Source organism: Sminthopsis crassicaudata, chromosome 1 (genome assembly GCF_048593235.1).
Source record: "Sminthopsis crassicaudata isolate SCR6 chromosome 1, ASM4859323v1, whole genome shotgun sequence".
Classification (NCBI taxonomy): Eukaryota; Metazoa; Chordata; class Mammalia; order Dasyuromorphia; family Dasyuridae; genus Sminthopsis; species Sminthopsis crassicaudata.
In genome coordinates this window covers 682997575-683015263 of record NC_133617.1, presented here as the reverse complement: position 1 = coordinate 683015263, position 17689 = coordinate 682997575, and the positions used below count along the sequence as shown (strand labels likewise).

The 17689-nt window shown below is 32.3% G+C and overlaps 1 protein-coding gene across 1 annotated transcript in view; it reads left to right on the top strand.

Moving 5' to 3' along the window:
• The window catches only part of ZPBP (zona pellucida binding protein), a 103535-nt gene that overhangs the window by 53169 nt on the left and 32677 nt on the right, over positions 1-17689 (top strand). Inside the window, exon 7 of the mRNA XM_074282743.1 lies at positions 3256-3335. Within this exon, the coding sequence (XP_074138844.1) occupies positions 3256-3335 (80 nt within the window). The remainder of the gene's footprint in view (positions 1-3255; positions 3336-17689) is intronic.

Genomic DNA, 17689 nt, shown 5'->3' with positions numbered 1-17689 from the left:
TTCAGATTTGTTTTAATATGGATTTTTCTATTAGTTATTTAGATGCTTTTTCATATAACTACAATAAGTATATATTTCTTCCTTTGAATCTTACCTTTTTATAATCTTTGACATTTATCAATTAGGAAATGAATTTCATTTTTATAAATTTGAATCAGTTTCCTATATGTCCTAGTTACCTGCTATTCTTCTAATTTTAGCTGCATTAGTTTTGTCTATACAAAACCCATTTAATTTTATATAATCAATATAGCCCATTTTATCTCCTGTGATCTTTTCTTTAGTCAAAAATTCTTTTCCTGTCTTTATACCTAAAAGGTAATTTCTTCATTTATCTTCCAGTTTTTAAAATGTCATCATTTATGTCTAAATAATATACCCATTTATAACTTATCCTTGTATAGAGCTTGAAATGTTGGTGTATACCTAATTTCTGCAAGATTTTCTTTGTATTTTTCTCAACAGTCTTTCTGGAATAAGGGATTCTTATTCCAACACCTAGAATATTTAGATTTCTCAGACTCTAGGTTATTGTTCTCTTTTCCTTCTATATTTGTATATCTAATATAATTTATTGAGATAACTGGTGGCACAATGGATAAAATGCTGAGACTAGAGTCAGAAAAACGTGAATTCAAATATGGCCACAGATACTTATTAGATGTGGGATCTTGGGCAAATCATTTAATCTCTGCCTCAATTTCCTTAATCATATAATGAGGAAAATAATAATGCATGCCTGGTTATGAAGATCAAATTAAATGATATTTGTGAAAAATGCTTAGCACAGTGCCTGCCATAATTCAAAATAATTACATGTGAAAATAATTTTTTTATAAATATTTTATTCATTTTAAACTTAAATGCAAAATGTGAAAAGAAAAACAATTGTCATGTACACAGCAAAACATAAGAGAGGATTCAACATAAACCAATACATTTCCATTTCAAGAAAACCTATGAAATAAATACCAAAACAATTTTAATAATAATTTTAAAAATTGAATTCCAAATTCTTTTTGTCCTTCCAATTCTTACCCATTCCTGAGAAGACAAGCAATTTGATATAGGTTATACATGTGTAGTCATGCAAAACATTTCAATATTGGTCTTGTTATGAAAGAAAATATAGACCAAAAGAATCCACCCCTAAATTTAACAAAATAAAGTTGAAAAATATGCTTCAATCTGCATTCATACTCCACCATAAGCAACCTTTTCTCTGAACCAGTACAAATCATTTTGATGATTACTGCTTCATGGTGCAGTTTCTGAGCATCATTTCCTTTTTTTTGGGTTGGGTACTAAATTAATAAAACAAAAGAATAATGTATATTTAGTTTATCCTTTGTAAGATATGTGTCATCATGTAAGACTGTGTTTACATTGGTTTAATATTTGTAACCCAAAGGTAGAATGTATATATAGTTCTGTCCCACTTCTACAGAGAAGCAAGGATCATACCTACATGGTAATTGGGAAAAGGAACAGACAAGTTCTGGTATAGCTGAGGATGTGCAATCTTCCATTCTTCTAGTGGCATATTGACTTAGAAGTATAACTTCTTGCCACTCCCTAATATCTTTGGTCTAAAGAATAAACCTAGGAAAAATATCAGACTAAATGTTGATAGGGAAATCTAAAGAAAAAGACACAGTGAGTCATATTTCCAGCCCAAATTAGATTAGAGGGACAGAGATCTGGCCAAGAGTGTGCTAAACACAAAGTATTCTAGCACCCAGGACTAAGACTGGAAGCAAATATTAGGATAGCAAGCGATTTCAGGGGATCACTGAAGCATGGTATAGGAAGGAAGGAATGCCATTTGGTAGCTCTGTCACCCACTATCCAGTTCTTGGTTACAGATCCAGGGTTGACTGAAGAAGGTATATGTACTTAGAGGGTGGCAGTAGCAGGGCTATACTGAGGAAATAACAAAGTATAGAAAAGCAAATATTATAGCTGTGTGGTTTTCTGATTTTGGGAGCAGAACAGAGACTAATTTTTAGTCTTCAGCCTAAGTTAAAGTCTGTTTTGAATGATCAGGGCAGGAATCTCAGACTTGACATTTGTGTGGCCTGTTTTCCCTGGATAGGCTTTTGTAGGGAAATGGGCACAGGGAAAATACTAATGTAAATATTACCATGTGTCAGAAATATATTATGTAAATCTCCTGAAGGAATCTTTAGCACTTAGTTTACACTGTAGTAGTTTACATGAGTTTATGTATTAATGTTTAGATGTTTTAGATCTTTTATGATTTCCAAGTATGACAGTTATGGGATTTCTCTTTTTGTTTTTACTTTTTGGAATTGGTTTTGTAGTTTTATGATCATACTTTCTATGTTCTGGCTTCCTCGTCAATTTTAACTTAAAGTAATATTTCCTTGTGATTCTTTAAAGAAATTATTAATTATGAATATTAATGTATTAATGCTAAGAACTCAATATATATTTTTTGTTGACTGATTAACCTACCAGGTCCCAAACTAAAGTTCAATTAGTAAGAATTGTAGGAAAATAATTTTGTTACCTGAGAGAGATTTTCTTGTAATTGATTTTTATAAGGTCTTTACAGGAAGAATAGACTTGAGCAATAATCCTGTGAAATTGTTTAATGTAGATAACCAATCCACATGAAATTAAGACATTCCTGTTTAACAGTAGAGTTTTTATGTTTTGGCATAGTGGATGCTGACTGAAAATGTAAAAGATAAACATGCAAGCATGACGAACAAGAATTTTAAGTGGAACCCCTAAAGAAAAATCCATTTACATGCAGCAGAAAGGGCCAAACAATTGTTCTGTAAAAAATAACTAAATCGCAATTAGGGAAACAAGTGGATCTTTACAGATCTGAAAGGAAGTTAATAAAACAATTTCATAAAGGAAATGGGAAGCAGAAACTTGAAATATTTTGTAAGATGAAATCTGAAAATCCTGTATTTAAGCAAAGAAGTTTTTCTCTTGCACCTGAATTATTCAAATCAGCAGCTTGCTACAAGCAATTCACACTTTGAAGTTGATTAATTTTTAAATGTATTTAATTTGAGTAATGTAACATTTATCTCATAAAAATTCCTAATTATGCTTGTTCATGAAGGCAGTAGTGTGGCAATAAAACCTGTTATAGTTATCGTTGTTGTTAAGGAAGGACGATGATAGGCCTGCTACATTAAAAAAAAATTTGATGCCCTTTTAATGAATATTAGTAGTGGTTTAGACCCTTGATATAAATGTTACACATTCTTTCAGTTATCCCCATGGAAAATGGGACAAAAGGACCTGATGCATGCACAAAATCTCCTTGTGATCCTGTTGACAGACTAAATAAGGTATGATATGTGAAAAACAGATGTATAATTCTAATATTAGAGACATGTATAACATCAAGAGTAGGCTTTTTGGGGGGTCATTAAACCATTATAGGACATTTGAGGATATGTTATGTTTGTATGGGACTCCCTTGGGCCCCATACCAAAATCAACTCTTCATTTATAAATTCTTAAATAGCCGGGTTTTAGAAGAAAAATAGATGATATCCCTGACTGAACAGTCATTAGTTCCAAAAATATATATATAAATCAATAGAGTAACTTACACTACTCAAAATGAATTTCTCTGGTAAAATCTACCTATACCCTCAAACACCCAAAATCTGTTCAGTGTTTATGGTAGTATTTTTTTTTAAATTGACTCTTAATATATTTCTTCATGATTTCTCTATGGTCTTCCAAGCAAAGACAGACCTAGCATTCTTCAGTCTTTTACACTATCTCCCTAGTTCAATATGATGGCAAAACCTTCCACTCTCTCTTAACATTTCCCCTGGAGACCGTAGTTTAGTAATGCCAATTTTTTTAGCATATGTCTTGAGGAAAAATATTACTAATTCAAAAGAAAGAGGAATTGGGAAAGTAACAGTTCAATATATGTGAAAAGAAACTATTTTCATACTATTTTAAAATATAACACCAATTTTTAGGTGCTAAACAAAATAATATAATGGCATCTAGCTGATATTATCTCTTATGTGAAATATTTGTAACATAACTCAATGAGTAGGTAATTTCTTTTTATGACTCCTTCACTCTTTATCCTATGAAATGACTATTCACTCATTCATTTGATCCTTTTTTTTTGTATGTCTTTAGTTTACACGTGACAATTTGAATGAATGTTCCTAATTTTTCTGTCATATTACTAATATTTATCTTTCACTCTGTTAATAATCCAGAAAGAACCTAAGAAAATCTAGATCACCAAGAGGCAACAAAACAAATCAGGAAGAAGGAAAAAATCCACTTTTTTGTTCTTGAAAATTCTCTTTTAGCTGTTGTATAATAGCTGTCACTGATACAAAAGTGTAATTTATATTTTGAGCTCAGTAATGGAATTTAAACAGTGGAAAAACTGTTTTTGCCCCTCTATTTTAATAATTAAAATATAAACATCAGTGGAAAAGTGCTGTTTTCTGCCTCCATTTCAGCTCTTGATGTTCTGTTGGATCTTTGCTGGTTTCCTCTCATTTTTTTCTCAGTTACTTGAACTTGGTTACTTGCTGTAGTTTACTACTTTTTTATGTTATCTTAATATATCTGTATATGTGTGATGTTTTATACATATAATTATATATATATATATATATATATTTGTTATATGCATACAATGTTATATGAATGACACACACAATAAAGCCTCAAATTTTAGGGCACTATATAAAATAATATACATTTAAAAATTTTAAATATATTTTCAATATGAAATCTTTATCACTTAAATGGATAAGTAAAATGATTTAAAATCTATAATTCTTACTATTCTGAGTTAAGAAAGAGATCATATACTATTTGTAAATGAAAGCATTTGTTTTGATTGTTGTGAATCTTTTCAAATGAATTATAGAGGTTTAAATACATTCCTTGGTTACTAAATATCATGTCTAGATACTTATTTGTTCTACATAATTTTGCAAAACATTTAATGAAAAACTAATGGTGATTTAAAAATAATAGATTGTACCAATCTACTAAATGCTAAGCAATTATTTTGGTGAATTTTAGGAATTTAAGAAGTATTATTATTGTTTTCTAATACTACATTAATTGTACAGGGTGTTTATTTGATTTTTCACTTTATTATGCATAAGTACTTTTTAATTTTGCCTTTTTTATTTCATTTTTTTTCATTTTATTATGCCTAAGTACTTTTCCCACTTTACCATATCACTAATCACAACATAAACAAAGACTTCTCTTAGCCTTTTCACTTACGTGTATAGACTTTGATTTAGATGAGAAACATCTTTAACAAATAGTTGAATACCCATTATGAGTATGGCTTTATACAAATTATTCTGACAAGAAGATCTGAAAACAAATGAGATAGTATCAAAATAGCAATGCAATTGAAAGACTGTCATAGACAGAAATCAAATGTAGGCCAGTTGTAAGTAACATTAACTACTAAGCTACTCATCTAATATCAAAAGCTAAAAGGATAAGTGAAAAACAAGTGGTTATAATGTTGTTGAATAAAACACAGAAATTTCTTTTGTTAGCAGAATGTGTGCTTGTTTTCCTATGTTTAATTTTCCTTTTTTCATTAATTTTCTTATATGTTAAAGTGGGAAAAGGAATCTCTTATAAAGGTAGTAATACCAATAAAAATGGTTTTTGTTTTTCTTTTAAAAATAGTCCTTTAGAGGCAGGGTGAAAAAGCTTTTTAAAAAAACTTCTACTAGTAACTTGAGGGTAGGACAAGGTTATTAGAGTATGATATAGAAGCTTTGGGGACAGCAGTTAATAGATCTTATGGGGAATGAAAGGTAAATAGAAGGCAGAATTTTCTAGGATTTGATTATTAGTCTTCTCTGTTCAAAATGCTTTCTTTTTTGACAGGCAGAGTTGCCCATTATGTTATTTTTCCACACAATTTTTGAAAAACATTTTTATTTAAAGTTTTGAGTTCTAAATTTTATCCTTCCCTTTTCCCTGACAGGGAGGGTAAGCAATCAGATATAGATTCTATATGTGCAGCTATGTATATTGGTCATTTTGTACAAGAAAACAAATAAAAAAAAGGAAAGTGAAAAATAGCATTTTTTTAAATTACATGATATATGCATGGGTACTTTCACAACACTGACAATTGCCAAGTCTTTTGTTCCAATTTTCCCCCTCCTTTCCACCCCCACCTCCCCCAGATGGCAGGTTGACCAATACAAAAATAACATGTTTCTATTTGTATTCAATCAATATCAATTCTCTCTCTGTAGGTGGGTAGTATGATTCATCATTAGTCCTTTGGGATTGTCTTGGATCATCTTATTGATGACAATAGCTAAATAATTCATATTTCTTCATAAAATAATATTGCTGTAACTTTGCACAACATTTTCCTGATTCTGTTGACTTTACTGTGCCTCAGTTTATGTAAGTCACTCCAAGTTTTTCTGAAATTATTCTTGTCATTTATTATAGCACAATAATATTCCATCACAATCATAAACCAAAGCTTATTTTATCATTTATTTACCAATTGATGGCCATCCCTTTGACTTCCAATTTTTAGCCACCAAAAAAGAGCTGCCATAAATATTTTTTGTACAAATAGGGTTTTTTTTCCTTCTCCCCCACACATCTCCTTTCAACATTTATCATTTTTCTATTATATTAGCCACTCTGATAGGTGGGAAATGGTACTTCAGAGTTATTTTCATTTGCATTTTTTTGATCTATAGCAGGGGTTCTCAAACTAGGCCCACCAACCAGATGCCCCCACTGAGGACGTTTATGCGGCCCACCGGGTTATGGCAAATGGACTGAGGAGTGGAGACAGAGTGTGAGCTTTTGGTTTTACTATAGTCTGGCCCTTCAACAGTCTGAGGGACAGTGAACTGGCCCCCTGTTTAAAAAGTTTGAGGACCACTGATCTATAGTAATTTAGAATATTTTTTCATATGATTATGGATCTTTGAAAACTGCCTTTTCAAATCCTTTGATTAGTTATCAATCGGGGAATGACTTATATTTTTATAAATTTGACTCAGTTCTCTAAATATTTTGGAAGTGAGGCCTTTATCAGAACACATGCAAAACATTTCCCCCTCAGTTTTCTGTTTTTCTTATCATTTTGATTGCATTGGTTTTGTTTGTGGAAAACCTTTTTAATTTATATAATCAAAATTATCTCCTTTACATTTTGTAATGTTTTCTATATCTTAAGTCCTAATTTTTTCCTTATTCATAAATCATTCTCTCTTAATTTGTTATACTATTGCTCTTTATGTCTAAATCATATATTCTTTTTGATCTTACTAGTAGTATATGGTGTGAGTTGGTAATCTAGTTTCTGCCACACTGTTTCATAATTTTCCCAGCAGTTTTTCTCAAATAATGAGTTTTTGTTTTAAAAGTTTGAATCTTTGGGTTTATCATATAGTGGATTACTATGGTCATTTTCCATAATGTAATGTGTACTTAATCTGTTTTACTGATCCACCACTCTGTTTCTTAGCTAATGCCAGATTGTTTTGATGATTAACATTTTGTAAGACAATTTGAGATCTGTAACTACATCTTCACATTATTTTTTCATTGATTCCCTTGATATTCTTGATTTTTGTCTTTCAGATGAATTTTGTTGTTATTTTTTCTATCTCTGTAATTTTTTTGAAGTTTGATCGGCATGGTACTGACTAAATTTATTTAATTTAGGTAGAATTATAATTTCCATTACTTTGGCTTGGAATACCCATGAACAATTAATTTTTTCAAGTTGTTTTGATTTGACTGTATTTCTGTGAAAAGTGCTTTTTAGTTCTGTTCATATAGTTTTTGGGTTTGTGTTAACAAATAAACTTTAAGTATTTTATATTGTCTACAGTTATTTGAAATGAAACTTTCCCTATCTTTTGCTGCTGACCTTTGTTGGTAATATATAGAAATGCTGACTATGTATAGGAGTTTAATTTATATCTTGTGCTTTGCTAGAGTTATTATTTCAAATAATTTTTAAATTTATTTTTTAGGATTTTTTAAGTATAACATTTTATCACTTCCTTAACTTTTTTTTCCTTGTTTATTTTTAAGTTAGATATATCTAGTTCTGAGAGGAGAAAGTTGACGTCTCCCACTAGTATAGTTTTATTAACGATTTCTAAAGTTCATTCAAATTCTCCTTCAGAAATTAGATGTTACACCATTTGGTGCATATATGTTTAGTATTGCTTTGTTTAATTTGTCTATGGTTTCTTTTAGTAAGATGTAGTTTCTTTCTTTCACTTTTATTAGATCTATGTTTGCTTTTTTGCTTTGTCTTAGATTATGATTGCTATGTCTTCTTTCTTTACTTAAGCTGAAGTATAATAGATTTTAGCCTAGCCCCTTATCTTTACTCTGTGTGTATCTCTCTGCTTCAAATGTGTTTTTTGGTAAATAACATTGTAGAATTCTGGTTTTTAATCCATTCTGCTATCTGCTTCTGTTTTATGAGTGAGTTCATCACATTCACATTATATAGTAATGAAAACTGTGTATTTTCTCTATGGAATTTTTCACTCTTTTATCTTCTTTCCCACTTGCCTTCCTTTTCTCAAGAGTGTTTTTCTTCTGATCACTGCCTTTCCCAATATACCCTTCCTTTTATCAGTCCTCCCTTCCCTTCTATTATCTTCATCTCTTTTTACTTCCTTCTAGGATAAGACAGATTTCTAAATCCAACTGAGTATGTACATTACTCCCTCTTTGAGCTAATTTTGATGAGAGTAAAGCTTAAACTTTGATTTCCTCCTTCCATCTTTCCTCCATTTTTATAGCTTTTTCATGCCTCTTTTATATGGGATAATTTACCTCATTCAATCTCTTCCTTCCTCCTCCCAGTACAATTTTCTTTTTCATTCTTTTCTTTTTTTTTTGAGTATTATCCCCATCAAAGTCACCTTATACACATACTCTCTGTTTACATATCTTCCTCTTAATTGCTTTTATGATAATAAAGTTTTAAATACAAATATTATCTTGACATATAGAAAAATAAACAATTTAACCTTAATGGATTTCTTATGTTCTTTCTCTCTTGTTTCTCTTTTTCTCTTTTTATATTTCCCTTGAGTCTAGTATTTGAGGTCAGATTTTTTTATTCATTTCTGGTCTTTTAATAAGCAACACTTAAAAATCCTCTATTTTCTTAAATATGCCCAATTCCCCTTCTGAAAATTTTGCTGGGCAGTTGATTCACAATTGTAAACCTAACTCCTTTGCCTTCCAGTTTATCATATTCTATTCCTTCCAGTTTTTTAATGCAGAAACTGTCAAATTCTATATAATCCTGACTATAACTCCATATTATTTACATTGTTTCTTTTAGGATCTATGTCATACTTTCTCCTTGATCTGTAAGCTCTGGGATCTGACTATGTTTTTCCTGAGAGTTTTTATTTTGGTATCTCAGGCAATGAAATTCATTTCATTCAATTTCTGATTTGCCCTCTGGTTCTAATATAATAGGACAGTTTGCTTTGATAATTACTTGAAAGATGTCCAGGTGTTTTTGTGACTTTCTTTCTTTTTTGATCATGGCTTTCAGTTGGTTCAATAATTCTTTTATTATCTCTTCTAGATCTATTTTCTAGGTCAGTTGTTTTTCCAATGAGAAATCTCACATTTTCTCTTATTTCTTTTAAAATTTTTTTTTTGATTTTTGTTTTGTTATATCTTGAGGTCTTGTACTATCATCAGTTTCCACATGTTCAATTCTAATTTTTTAATTAATTTTATAACTTTTTTTCACAGTAAATATGCATGGGTAATTCTTTTACAACATTATCCCTTGTACTCCCTTCTATTCCGAATTTTCCCTCCTTTCCTCCACCTCCTCCCCTAGATGGCAGGCAGTCCTGTACATGTTAAATGTGTTATAGTATATCCTAGATACAATATATGTGTGCAGAACCAAATTTCTTGTTGTATAGAAGGCAAAAATAACCTGGGAAGAAAAACAAAAATGCAAACAATTTCCACTCATCTCCCAGTATTCCTTCTCTGGGTGTAGCTGATTCTGTCCATTATTGATCAACTGGAAGTGAATTAGGTCTTCTCTTTGTTAAAGATATCCATTTCCATCAGAATACATCCTCATACGATATCGTTGTTGAAGTGTACAACGATCTCCTGATTCTGTTCATTTCACTCAGCACAATTCTAATTTTTTAAGGAATTTTTTCTTCAGTGAGCTTTTGTACTTCCTTTTCCATTTGACCCCTTCTACTTTATGGAGAGTTATTTTCCTCAGTGGTTTTTTTTGTCTATTTTTTCTCTATACTGATGGCTCTTTTTTCATGATTCTCTTGCATTGTTCTCATTTCTTTCCCTATTTTTTTCTTCTGCTCTCATTTGCTTTTTAAAAGCCTTTTAAAGCTATCCAAGGGATTCTTTTAGGGCTTGAGACCAAATTACATTTTTCTTTGAGATTTCATATTTTGACATTCTTCTAAACTTATGGCTTGATCCTCTCAATTACCATAGTAACTTTCTATAGTCATGCTATTTTTTTGGCCTTTTTGCTCATTTTTTATGTTTGTGTATTTCTGTGTTTGTATGTATATTTGTGTATATGACTTGGTGTTTTTATGTTAGAGTTGGACTCTTGTCCTTCACTATCCCAAGCATTTTTTGTGCTAGGATTCTTCTGGCTTTCACTGGGGGCTTAGCTGCTTGTCTTTTTAAGAGAGTAGGCTTCCCTTATGGCTTGTATTGGGAGTAGATTTTTCCTGTTGGTCTCCCTATTGGGGATTTAGCTGCTAATCTGCTTCAGATATGGGACCTTGCTGTTTGTTACATTACTATGATAAGAGCATCTTTATTTTGTCTGGCCCTGGAGGAGGGATCTTGTTGCCTAAAGCTGGTGCTCTGCTTATTAGGGTAGACCCTTGCTGAATAGGACAGATCACTCATCTTCCCAGGGGTGCACTTCTTATATAAAGGTAGAACTTCAATGGTGAATTGCCCCAGGTTTGGAGGCTGCTAATCTGCTTCTCTGCTCCTAGATGAATTCTGAATCAGTTTTCTAGTCATTTGGAGGGGAATTTGGGAGGACTTCAGAGGTTTCCTTCTTCACTCCATCATTTCAACACTGGTAGTTGGCCAGTATGTCATGGCAAAAAGAGACTGTGAGGTGACAAGTAAGGATATTTTTACCTAACTGTGAATACCATTTGGTGGTGACCTCCTTTTGGAAGTTTGCTCTTTACCATTTAATTGAACCATCATTGCCCTCAAAAGACTTACCTGAACTGTTGCTAAGTAAAGTGAGTAGAACCAAGAGAACATTGTACATAGCAACAGCAATATTAGATGATGATCAATTCTGATGGACATGGCTCTTTTCAACAGCAAGGTAATTCAGACCAGTTCCAATAGTCTTGTGATGGAGAGACCCATCTGCACCAGAGAGAAGACTATGGGGGGGGGGACTGAGTATGGGTCACAGCACAGTGTTTTCACTTGTTGTTTGCTTGCATTTTGTTTTCTTTCACAATTTTTTCCTTTTTGATCTGATTTTTCTTGTTCTGCATGATAATTGTGGAAACGTGTATAGAAGAATTGCACATGTTTAACATATATTGAATTATGTGCTGTCTAGGGGAGGAGGTAGAAGAAAGGAAGGGAGGGAGAAAAATTTGGAACATAAGATGTTGTGAGGATGAATGTTAAAAACTATGCATATGTTTTGAAAATAAAAAGCTTGATAAAATAAATACATACATGCTAGATATAAAAGGAATTCAAGGTCTTTATGGGAGCCATAGCATACAAGGAGGTAAAGAATGTCGGTAAGAATTGTAAAGAACTTATGATTGTTGTGAAGAAGAGTTTATATTTGATCCTCAAAGTAAAATAGGGAGCAACTAATGTTTTTTGAGCAGGAGAGTGATATGATCAGATTTTTTTTAGGAAAATGCCTTTAGCAGTTCTATGGAGTATGTATTGAGGTAGCAGACATATTAGGAGACTATGGTAATAGTCTTGGAAGAGAAGGTGTAGAGTCGACGTGGATAATGAGTTTTGTTTTTGTTGTTAAAGTTACATACATATTAGGGAAATAATTGAAGATGTCCAGCAGACATCCAGGCCTCAGAAGATAGATGAGATTTGAATTTAGAGTTCTGGTAGTCATTTGCACAGAGATGATAATTAATTCAATCCATGGGAATTGATGAAATTACCAAGAGAATGGTTATCAACAAAGAAGAAGGTTCAGGGCAAAGCCACTTATGAGAGAATCTATGGCTATGTCATCTTTCAGATCTGTCATAGGGGTTTTAACTAACTGTGCTAGTAGGGAAGGACTTCCTCTGGATCCCTTTACTTTCATATCGATACCAATTAATTAAAATTCTAAGTGGCATAGTGGATAAAATGCTGGACTTAGAATCTACCTAAATTCAAATTTGAGTCCATACACTTATAAGCTGAATGTATTGTGTATGTATGTGTACTAGCTATGGCAAGTCACTTGTCTCAACTTCCTTATATGGAAAATGGGATAATAGTAGCTCTTACTTCCAGGATTTTTGTGAGGATCAAATAGGATAGCTGTAAAGCACTTGACATAATGTCTGGCACATAGTAAGCATTATATAAATATTAGCTATTAAGATGAGTAGTTTTTCCAACTCAGCTTGTCAGCAACATATTTTTTATGTATCATCTTAAACATTAATAAAAAAATTTAAATTATTACTCAACATCTCCCTTTACACCAAAATAAAAATAGTATTATTTTAGTAGTATAAATATAAATGTAGGAAATAAGAGAAAATATTTGAAAAAGTCAACAAGCTCTATCATTTATTTGTTTTATTTTGAGGTATTAAGAGGAATTTAGCATAGATATGAATTCTGGATTTATATTTCTTTAGGTAAGGCTGATTTTTCTTTGTTAGAATTACTCCTGTACAACTTAGAGAAATCCTGGAAGCATTTACAGATTCTGGACACATTCTTGGCTTAGCGATCCCCTATGATGTTAGATTAGGGACAGGCAGTCAGAAGTGGAGGAGGTTACTAATCTACTCCTGCATCCTTTATTCTTTATGAGTAAATAGCACTTATACTATGAGGATCCCTTTTACATATACCTTAGAAGAAATGTATATGTCTTACAACATTTTCTTTTAGTTATATCTCATATATAAATTTTTCAGAGAGTAAATTTATTGTTTTCCTGGTGTTTTTCTTCTAAGATAGCTTATGACTAGATGATATTATGAAATCTGGGAAATTCTTTTTTTTTTTTTTTTTTTTTTTTTTTTCCCCTGAGGCTGGGGTTAAGTGACTTGCCCAGGAAGTGTTAAGTGTCTGAGACCAGATTTGAATTCAGGTCCTCCTGAATTCAAGGCTGGTGCTCTATCCACTGTGCCACCTAGCTGCCCTGAAATCTGGGAAATTCAAGGTTTATTTAGCAGACTTCTTGATATACATAATTTTAGAACTCAATATGAGAGCTTTATGAAAAAATAGTGTGATTGGATCAAAGGAATTAGAAGTTAAAGCCAAGTGAGCAGTTAAGTGACCTGCCTAAGGTCACATAGATACTAAGAATTTGAACTAGAATTCAGACCCAGGTCTGCTGACACCAACTTGTTTTGAACACAGGAAAATAATTATTTGACAAAACATTATGAATTACTTAGTATTATTCATTTTGCTCTGCCCTTCAGATGTGAACAGTTAGATCCTTCCTACTGATACCAAAATTATTTTAAAATCACAGATCTCAATCCATCTCTTTGTTGTCCATTAATTTCCAGTGGTTTCCTGTTGCTTCTAGGATAAAATTTCAACTCTTTAGTCTTCATGGCTGATTTTCCCACACTTTGTGTTCCAGACAAATACTGGCATTTGTACCTCCTGTTTCCACATTCTCCCACACAAACTCTTCCTTATGTGTTGAATACTTCCCTCCTCACTTCTACTCTTAAAGGCTCTTATCTTCATTCCAAGTGTAACTGACAGATGTTGGCCTTTGGGAAGTGTTTTCTCAAGTTGTCAACAAGCATTTATTAAGTGCTTACTATGCACCAGGCATTGTGTATGGTAAAATTTTTTCTTTGTGTCTTTAGACACAAAGAAAAAGCAAATAATCCCCTAAAGATAAAAAGAAAAGGGGAAAAAAACCTTTAGGGAGCACACATTTTAATGGAGAAGACAACATGCAAGAATTAGACAAATAGAATATTTGTAATGTAAATAGAAGTTAATCTCAGAAGGGGGATAGTTGCAGTAGGGAGAGGGAGAAAGGGAAGTCAGGAAAAGTCACCTCTAGGAGTTCTTCAAATTGGGCCAGGAAATTGAGGAAGCAAACATAAGAGGAAGGAGAGCATTTCAGGTTCCTAGGGGACAGAAAACGAAAAGATGGGAGAATCTAAATTTGGAGTGTCATGTATGAAGATGATAAAGGGTGAGTGGTTTTGGAATACAGAGAATATAGAGGTAAGGAAACTATAAGAAGACTGAGAAGTAAGAATGGGACAAGTTATAAAGCACTTTAAAAGCAAAGAATTTTATATTTGATGGACTGAAATGGGGACAGAGTTGAGACAAGAATATCAAATGGAAGGCCAGTGTTAATATTTGAAGTGTAAAGTGGTGATAAACCCGAACCAAGGGGGAGATGAAATGGAAAGAAGGAGATATATCGGAAAGATTTGTAGGAAAGAAATAAGACTTGGTAATCAGTTGGCTATGTGGGGTGAGTGTAAGTGTGGAATCAAAATTGACACTGAGTTTTGAGCTTGGATGATGTTGAACTTGACCGTAATATAGAATTTCAGAAGCAAGATATAGGAGTGGTGTTTTAAGATGTCTATGGGACATCCAGATCAAGATGCCCAAGAGTCAATGATATGAGATGGAAGCTCAGGCAAGAGTTAGGTTAAATGTATAGAGGTGGTCATTGTTATAGAATAATAATTATTTTTAGTTTTAAACTGTTCTCTCTCTTGCATTTACTTCTCTCTTTAAATGCTGTATCTTTGCTGAAATTCTTTCTAACAAAGGGCGATTTTTCATATTATTTCAGTTTTTATAGCACTTAGCAGAGTACTACATACACAGGAGTTGTTTAATAAAAATGTATGTTGAATTGACTTCAATTAAATTTTTGGTAAATAATTTTGTATGAGAGGCAGGATTTGAAAACATGTTACTATTCCTATGTGATTCTTCATCTATAATACCACATTGCCTTTCATAACATGAAATCAGAATATATTACTTTTAGATATATACTGTATCAAGGTAACAGCTTCCAAAGTTGTAGATGCAAACCCATTGACCCTTTATCATCATGTGTAGGTTTTGTTTTTGTACATGGCTTCTCTAATTCTTCATATGGGATCTACCAAATTGCTGAAAAAGCATTCCTTCTCTTGAGTCTTTTAACAATTTGTGGGTAGCAGTATGGTAGCAGGTTCATGGCTTTCATGACTTGACTTATCCATCTTTTCCAATTATGCATTTATTGGATGATATATTTGATGTTACTTTTTGCATATAATTCTTTGAGTCTAGAATCTAGAGGGATAGGCTTCTAACTGGAAAGACCTGGCTTCAGATACAGCTTTAAATTCAATGTAACAAAGGAGATAATGCTTACCTTCTCATAGCTTCAGTTTTCTTATCTACAAGAAAAAAGTAAAGTCTATGGTACTTTATTATGGTTATTATTTCATTATTATTTTTATTGTTGTTGGTATTATGCTGTTTTAAATTTACCTGTTATATATAGGTTTCATTGTCTCTGAAGAATTATGATAATGTTGCAGATAGAGCTATAACTTATGTTTACAAACTCACTTTTGTGTTAACTTATTTGATATTTACAATAACCTCGAAAAGTAGGCGTTGTTATTATCCCTATTTTATAAATGAGGAAACTAAGGCTGAGAGAGGTTAGGTGATTTATGGTTACACTATTAGTAGGTGTCTAAGGCAAGATTTGAAATCATATCTTTTCTCAAAATCCCAAATTCTATAGCCTGAGTTACCTATCTGCCTTCCTTTTTGTTGAGTAGCCTATAATCTTGGTTCTTCAGATATTGTGGTATATCATGATTTTCTAGTATAATCAACAGAAATAAAATTTTCTGTTGAAAAAAAAAATCAACAGAAAAGCTAAAAAGAGGATTTTCTCTGTTAGATTTCAGATTTGGGTGCTTTCCAAATGTAGTCCAGACTATTCTTTTCTATTTAAATGTAGATAACAAAAATATCACTCTTGAAGTAGGGAATCATAGACTTTCCTAGCCTTCCAGAGGACTCCATGACTCAAAATATATCAAGAACCCCTGTTTAATGAAATTATGGAGACTGTTACAATGAGAACAGAAATGAAGACTTGTCATTTTCCTTCCCTGCCCCCATCTGCCATATCTGATCAGTTGCCAAGTTCTCTCTCTTTTACATCTCTCTCATTTGTTCCTTTTTTGCTAAACTATTCCAGCAGATGGGTTAAAACAGGCTGAAAGTAACCTAGGATTTTCAAACCCATCAGTGATGGCTTTCTCTATTGGAATAGGCAGAGGAGAAAAATTTGTTTGAGTGGAGACAAGAGTGACTAACATTGCATCCAAATAGTACCCTTAAGTGAAGTTAGGCTGGCTCACCACGCTTCTCATCTTTTGCTTGGATATTTTTCAGTAGTCCACTAATTGATGTCTCAGACTCTAGATTCCAGCTACTCAAATTTATCTTCCAAAGTGATATTCTTAATGGACAGATTTGACCATAATATTTTCCTGTTCAGCATGTTCTTTATCATGTGTATAATCAAATTCAGATTCCTCTATTTGGTAACTGAATATTTTTACAACCTTATTTCAACCTAGCTTTCTAGCTATGTTGTATGTTATTTTCTTTTTATAGCCTCTTTTCCCTTTTATAACTTTCCAAGCTTCCCTTCTTTGCATTGGTAACATACACTCTTCCCTTCGAATCTCTGTGCTTTATATGAGCTATGCCCCAATTGCATATCTTAGAATCCTAGTATTGCTCAGATCAGAGTCCAGATCTTATATAAGGTCTTTCCTTATCTTTCCAGCTACTAATTCCTTCTCTCAGTTCCCACTAGTATCTTGTATTTATTTTGTGTATATTCCTATGTTTAATTGTTGTCTCTGGAAAGAATGAAATCTCTTTGAGGGCAGGGACTGTTTGTTGTATTTTTGCCTTTGAATTTCCAGTACTTAAAAAATGTTTGTTAATTGATTTATCAATTTTAGTGAAAAGGGAAGGTTTTCATGAGCAGAAATGAGGATTTTAAAAGGGGGAGAAGAGAATGAGAATTTAAGGAAGATACATGGAAAACAAGGAAGAGGACCTATGATGGAGAATACAAGGAGGAGGAGAAACTGGAACATGGTTATTGAGGTGATAACTTAGAAAGTTATCTACTTTTAGGAAATGGTAGTAACAAGAATTAGAAAAAGTTGAGCATATAAATTCCAGAAACTTTGGAGAAAAGTGTTCTGCATGATGTAGATGTACAATTTGTCTATTGTGATCAAGCCATTGTTTTCTTTGTCAGAAGTCATGTTGATTTTCTCCTTAAAGTGAATGTAACACGCTTGATGTTTCTCCACATATTTTAATGTAAGGGAAAATGTTTTTTTTAAAACAATGAAAT